At 45.4% G+C, this 7,215-nt stretch overlaps 1 protein-coding gene and 1 long non-coding RNA gene across 9 annotated transcripts in view; one reads left to right on the top strand and one right to left on the bottom strand.

Moving 5' to 3' along the window:
* Positions 1-2,566, top strand: part of LOC126547124 (TOX high mobility group box family member 4-B-like) — a 764,451-nt gene extending 761,885 nt beyond the window's left edge. For all 8 annotated transcript variants that reach the window (XR_008608964.2, XM_050194994.3, XM_055062672.2 and 5 more), the window contains one exon: positions 638-2,566. Coding sequence is in view for 7 of the 8 variants with exons in the window: in XM_050194994.3 (XP_050050951.1) it covers positions 638-701 (64 nt within the window). In the remaining variant the exon portion in view is untranslated. The remainder of the gene's footprint in view (positions 1-637) is intronic.
* On the bottom strand, positions 2,305-6,608 carry LOC129380788 (uncharacterized). Its single transcript, XR_008608965.2, has 2 exons — positions 6,528-6,608; positions 2,305-2,755 (listed from the first exon to the last, which is right to left on the bottom strand). It is a non-coding gene; the product is annotated as an uncharacterized lncRNA (long non-coding RNA).
* Between the last annotated feature and the right edge of the window lie 607 nt (positions 6,609-7,215).

Here is a 7,215-nt window from a genome sequence, read left to right on the forward strand (position 1 = left end):
TTGTTTCTGGCATATAACTGACTGATCGATTAATTTTGTTCGCTGTTGCAGCTCCATGAACTTAATTTACGGAATCACCTGCCACAAATGTGTAGTTGCGCCTAATTCGCGATAACGAGTCCAGAGGTGGCTTCTTTGGGTTCTGTCCGCGCAGCGTGGCGTGATGGCCATTCATTCTAGTGCCCGCCCACAAATTCAAACTCCGCTTAATTCAAACAATTTTATGGTCCCCTTTGAGTTCGAATTAACAATATTTTACTGTATATTGACTCAATACCTGTTAGAGCTACCCACGTGGCCATTGAGTGCACAGACTTATCAGTTTAAAAGCATTCTGTGCTCATGTGGTACCAGCAGTTGACATCTAAGGTATGCAGTGTTACTGTGATTGCATATTCAAGTATTCAATGAGCACACAAGCTGTAGATCCATGCAGTGTATCTCTCATTTGGTGAACCCTGTCCATGAAGCAGCCATAAGAAGTAAATGCTAACACCCAGAGCTCTTGCTTTCTTGAATGAAAAACTCTATTTAAGTAACATTTGTCGAAGTAAAAGGTTGATCTTGCAGCACATGTACTTAGTAATAGGAACATCAGTGTGTTGCACTGTGTAAGAAATTGCTTTTCCTGTTTCAGAGATGTCTTCACAGCCTGGGTAGCACAACGGCAGGTTGCCAACACCAACACTTTTGTCAAGTAAACTGGGCCCATGGCACAGATCCAGATAACTGTGCTTGACAGCCTCCTATTTTTTTAAGAGAGAGATAAAGGGCCACTCTTACCCAGGTCTTGGCATCTGGTATCCTTTTTTTTTTAAACAGTTTCCTCAGCTTCAGGCAGCACTTTCTTTTTTGTGTGTGCTGCTGCTTGTTTTGTGTTTTGTTATGCTTTGTTGCAATCTGGCCATGGGAAAGGCTGATACACTAGTGTGCGGTTTCCTGTGTGTATAAACATTTGATAGTTCTATGTTTGTATAAAGTGGTCTCCTAGTAAATGCATTCCACATTGCTGCTACATTCTGCTGTTGACTGGAGGGAAAGGTCTCCTGCTCCGTTCAGCCACTCTGCTCCCCGACCAAGCTTGGTGCGCGAGTTGATGGCCAGGTGGCAAGCAGCGAGTGAGACTGCCATCCCAGTGCTGCAGAGACTGTGGACAGAAAAGTGTGCTTCATTATAGCATTAGCCAGCAGCCTGGGTACCTGTGTGACAGTGCTCCCATGCATAGCTGCAAGGAGAAGAGCAAGACAGAGCTGTGCTGCATGAACTAGAATTGGAAGTGGCAATTGGAAGTGCGTGGAGAGACACTTGCACCATCGCTGTTATCTGCTCATACTCGTGTGCAAAGGCTCTTATTATCCTGCTGTAACTGCTGCTACCTGTATAAGGCTGCTGACACCTGCCTGCTTCCTCCTTGTGCTTCCTCCCTTCATTTCCGCCCCAGCTTCTGCATTGTTTTTTGTTTGATGAAGATGTTGTTTTATGAAATCCCATTTCCTGTGTTCAAACTAATAAAAATAAAAAGCCTGTTGTTGAATATTCTGTGTGAAAGGTAAAGATATGCCTGCCTGTGTAGTCCCCCCCATTTCCCCCTCTAGTGAGTTGTGTGTCACATTTAATGCTGCAATGTCTAGATTCAGCCAAAGCTCTCGGCAACAAACCTGGTGGTCATGAACACACTGCATCTTGCGTTTATTTTAACGCAATTGTGCGCATACCTTGCTTAACTGCTGTATCTAGACTTTGTTATCTTTAGTGCAAGGTGTGATCCTGGAACTTGTGCAGTACTGCTCTGGGTTGGAGGGAACTACTGCTTGGCATTACTTCTGCATCTTGTTCTGCTTGGTTCTTGTTCTTTCACTCTCTGGTTGGTGGGGCTAAGCAGGCATTTGGTTGCCTGCTTGGCAGCCGCTGCTCTCTCGAGTGTGGTTGCTCATCCTGCAATTGCTGTTTCGCTTAGAGGGCTGTCGTCCATTTCTGTCTTGTCTTTTTGGGAACATCCTGTAAAATATGGTGTACATAACAGGCACATCAATCTGTTACAAAAACCTTATGTGAAGATATGTGGAATAGCGACTAGCATTTAATTTTGTATATGAACTGTACATGCCTAAGTACATGGAAATGTTTTATGGTGTGAAACCTTGCTAGAGCACCTGGGAAGAGGCTATTAAGCAGGTACCCGCAATGTGTTTGATGCGGCTAAGCGTTAATGCAGTATCAGGGTTTTGGAGGAAACAAGGAAGAACAAAGTATTTGATTTCCTTCTGTGAGGCTTGTTGCTTGTGCCGATCAATACTGTGATCAAGTCTGCTGATGCTGGCATGCAAACTTTTCTGCAAGAAATGGCAAAAGAATGAAAAGATTAGCAGCAGTAGGTTTTTATGGCATTGCATTCAGACCACACAAAAAAAGTTTGACAGATTCACACCTTAGCTAACAAAGTGAAAGTTACATGATGCATTGAGAGTATTAGTGTTAAGAGTGAGAGCAGTGTTCCATGATTACAAATGTCAGTTCTTGTACTGTTTTATTTAATCTAAATAAAGACATACTGGAACTCGACAAATGCGTTACACTAAATTTTTTTTTTTTTTTCACTTGCCCCAAAACATTTCAGTTATATTACAGTGGTACCTTGCTTACCTCTGAATGGCAGTTTATCTCAAAGCATGTGAGAGCCATGGTCATGAGCATTATCCTTGGAGTGGTGATATGTGGTGTTGGCAGGCTGACATAAAACGAAATGGAAACAATGCTGTAAGACAAAGTTAAGTGTAATTAAGCATTTATGCCCCAAAGCTGAACCAAGAGAGCGAAAGCAGTAATTACGTATAATGTTTGGTTGTATTATTGAGCTTTTCATTTGGCATTAATTGAAACTAGGCAATTGAAGTCTGCAAGAAACCTGAGTGTGAGGGTGGTTGCAGGCTCAGTCATTCACTCAGTGAAAGAGTTGGGTGTGAGAGGTACTATTGAGTGTAAATTAAGAAGTTCTAGTGTTCCATTCTCATCTCTTGGTCACAGCGCCATAACTTTTAAAGAAGGTTGAAGGATTGGAGGTTCCCAATTAATTTTAACTGCTGAGAATGGCCTTATGTGTGCCATAATCTCTGCAAATGGCTGCCTTTACACTTCCTGTGCAGCGGCATCGAACCTGGAAGTTCATGTTTCATATTAAAATTGATATACCTCTGTCACAGGACAAATTTAACACTTTGAATGAATGAAACATGTTTGAGTTGGTGGCACATCTTCTGCATGTTGCTCTATAATGATAATTACTGCTTTCTGCAGGTAAAAGCAATGCTCACTGCCATTAGCTGAAGAAATGCATACATAATTAAGATAGAATATACAGTATTCTCACTGTATACGATGAGGCAATTGAGCAGCCACATGGATTACAAGATGCAATGCAGTAAACATCAGATATAGATATAGATGTCTTGGTTGCCATAGCTGAACAGTGGAAGCAAATGCCATGGTCTTGATCTCTGTATGTGAAGTAAAATATTTTCCTCCAAGCTGCCACCACAGTCCTCATGACAATGAAGAAGCAAATACATGCACTTGATGCAAAAGCAGCAACAGCACAATAATGTGTTTGGTAGAGCTTGAAATAAGGTTAAGCATTTGTCACTTGTAGATAGATAGATAGAAACGTTATTGAAATGGAAAAGATTTGAAGGAGGGGTGGTCGGTGCCTCTCAGTCCAGGGCCCCAATGGCATCTGCCGCCTGCCTGACCTGGCTAATTAAGGACTTTTGTCCTGCCAGGTCGGAGCGGGCGAGCTGTGCCTCCCACTGCTCCATTGTGTTACTGGTATTTGGCCTATGAGGGTGCTTAGTGCACTCCCAGGTTATATGTATTAGGGTAGGTATGCCACCGCACCAAGGACATTTGGCCCTATAACGAGTGGGATACATGGCATTTGGCAATTTTAAATGGGGGAATACCCCGGTCTGTATTTTACGATAATCGGCGGCCTCTTCCCCGCGAAGTTGTGGGTGAGGCGGCGGATATTTTCTGCGGACTCCGCGCTGATGAGCAAGGATGTCTGTGGCATTTAAATTGGTGGAATTTTGTGAGGGATAGTGCGGGTGGTTGGGGTTAGAACAGGACGCCGTCGCTCGGTTAGTGGACCCTAGAACTAACGCGTTAGCCTTTTCGTTCCCCTGTACCCCCGCGTGGCCCGGGCACCAGAGTAGGCGATGATGGTGGTTGAATGATTTGGGGATTATCGCGTGGCTAGCCGCAGTCACGTGCCCCTTGAGAAACATGCGACATGTCTCCTGGGGGTCCGTGACCACGACCGAGTCCCTTTGCGAACGCTCCGCGTGAGCGAGTGCGATCGCCACTGCTAATATGTCAGCCGAGGTGGGGGATCCTGCCGTGGCCGACGCGGTAATTTGCTGTTGGCTGATCGCGTTCACGACTGCCAGGGTGTACTTCCTTTGGTGGCGCTGTAAAATCTCTTTTACAGAATAACTTGCACACACCTTAAAAAATTACTGAAGGCACAAATCTTGCCTTTCTTCCACTTGAAATTCTATGTCCATGTTCTTTTTTATCTACTGCTGAAGTTCCTTTAAGATCTACATTTACCGTATTTACACGACTGTAAGTCGACCTATTTTCTAAAATTTGAAAATCTTGTGTGTGTGGGGAGGGGGGGGGGTCGACTTACAATCGAAACCAAGACATGGCACCGCAAAGAAAGCGAGACCAACGAGATATCAAGAGAGTATGCTTGCCCTACGGCCCGACCCGTAGCTTTCCGCCATCCCGCGCGTTTGTTCGCTTTTTTTTGGAAGGGTATTTCAACATTTTTGAGAGTTTTACAGCGCACACAGCACTCATGGGGGGTGTCGATAGTTCATGGAAGTGCCGCTGTTCCATTTGTGGCGGCACCCTCAGAACAGCGGCGCTTGCTGGGAGTATCGATAGTTCATGGAAGTGCCGCTGTTCCATTTGCGGCGGCACCCTCAGAACAGCGGCGCTTGCGGGGAGTATCGATAGTTCATGGAAGTGCCGCTGTTCCATTTGCGGCGACACCCTCAAAACAGCGGCGCTTGCGGGGGAGTATCGATAGTTCATGGAAGAGCCGACACAGCTCACGTGTTTCTCTTTTCCTGTAGCCACGGAGCCTGTAGCTCTTTAGTTTCATGCGTTGGATTCGACTGCCGGCCACGTGTTACTTCCGTGCTTCCTCAGTCGTCATGAGTGCTCGGAGTCCACCAAACATTCGGCGCTCGTTCACAGCAGCGTTCAAGAGGGCTGCCGCCCTTTACGCTGAAGAAACAAACAACTTCGCAACGGGCCGGAAGTTTGATGTTTTTTAATGGATGGTGCGAGAATGGCAACTGCAGCGAAGCAAAATTTTCACCTGTGACGGCAAACGAAGAGGTTTCCGCGGGCCGGAGTCGGGACGCTTTCCGGAGCTGGAGGCCAAGCTTGCGGCGTACATCGCTGAAATGTGTGATCGGTCCCTGCCAGTGACGTACGACATGGTCATGACACAAGCCTGGATCTTCGCTTTTTAAGGACCTTCTCCGCCGTGAGTACGAGTCGCTGGCGGCAGAAGAGCCTCCCTGACGGCTGTGTGTGGTTGGGTGCTTTCGGCGTGGACTTATGTATGCAAGCGCACTTATGCATGCAAATGCGGAATTTCGCTGGACGACGACGTGCTGTGGGACCGTAGCAGCAGTGACGATGGCAGCACTAGTGAGGACGAGTAGTCCAGTGACTATGCCAGCTACTAATAAATTTTCGTTGTGGAATGCGCCCGTGGGTGTGCCTTTCTATTTTACAGCAAAGCTGTATACCTCTACCCTCCAAGAAAATTTTCGTGTTGTAAGCAAAAAAACTCCCCATACGTGGGCCGATCCCGGAGGTGGCGCAATGCCGCGCCGACCCGCGGCGGAGGTGAAACAGGGGTTGAGCACTTCCCATACGTGGACCGATTCCGAGGATAGTGCAATGCCGGGCCGACCCGCGGTGGAGCTGCAGTTCGCCATTAAGGGGCTCACGTACACAGCTTCGCTGGTAATCCTTCACAGTGTGGAATGGCAGTGCTTTTTTTTTTCCCTGTCGCACGCGATATGGGAGGGTCGACTTACAATCATGTAAATACGGTAGGTTTCATGAGTATGAAAGAGCATCACCAACAGATTCGCTTACAAATATAATTTTTTCCCAAGTAGCTGTTGTTGATTACCTTGTATTTGTACTCAATATAATTTATCGATAATTATTTTTATACCAGCATTACAGAGTATTTCAAAGGCCTTCAAATCATAGCCTTATTGACTCAATAACGAAGTAGCTGCTGTTACATGTACAGCTTCAACGACCTTCAAGTTCAATGTCAATATGTTGACTCAACGGAGTTGCGCTGAGCTCTATAGAGATTTCGAAGGCCTTAGAGTGGCGGTCATGGGCACCCTCATTAACAGCATTCTTTTTTTTTCACCAACTAGCAGTAAACAATGTATTCAAAGGAAAACAAATAGCAAAAAAGTGTTTACCTTGTAAGAATTATTTTCTTTCAGCAACGAGTACCAGTCTGGCACAATGACAAACACTGTCGCCAGCAGCCCCAATGTTGCCAGAGTGCTCTAACAAAATTGGCATCAATCCGTACTAAACATATGGATTGTGCAAACAAGCACAACAATAGCATAACTAAAATAGTATGTTACATCACTATGACATTCAAATCCATATAGAAATGGAGGTGCGCTTTTGAGGTATTTGGAATAATTGTTAGGGCTAATCACTCTCAGTGATGTAGAATATAGCTGCTTGCAACGGTAGCGACACAAGCCTTAGGTCTCAAATTATAGAAACATTTCAACGGCTGCAGAGTAGCAGTTATGCAACTCCATCAAGTCTATAGAGAGATAATTTCAAAGGCCATCGACTCGATGGCCGTTGAAAAGTGCCCGTGTGACACGGGTGTACTGTATACTCCATCTGGAAGTACAAGCTGCGGTATCATGCATGTGGCTTATAGGCAGTCTTAGCTAGCATTTTTAATTTAATTATTATTTGTTGTGGTAAATCTTAATTACCCTTGCACTTGCAAATCCACCGAGTGTAGGACAGTGTCACTCTTTGTTTGAAGTAGACACTGCTGTTCGTTAATGTGCCTTGGCAATTCCTGCGACGAGAAGTAGGTTGAGAGAGAACCTCAGGTAGATGCTGAGAATGCCT

Source organism: Dermacentor andersoni, chromosome 1, assembly GCF_023375885.2.
Source record: "Dermacentor andersoni chromosome 1, qqDerAnde1_hic_scaffold, whole genome shotgun sequence".
Classification (NCBI taxonomy): Eukaryota; Metazoa; Arthropoda; class Arachnida; order Ixodida; family Ixodidae; genus Dermacentor; species Dermacentor andersoni.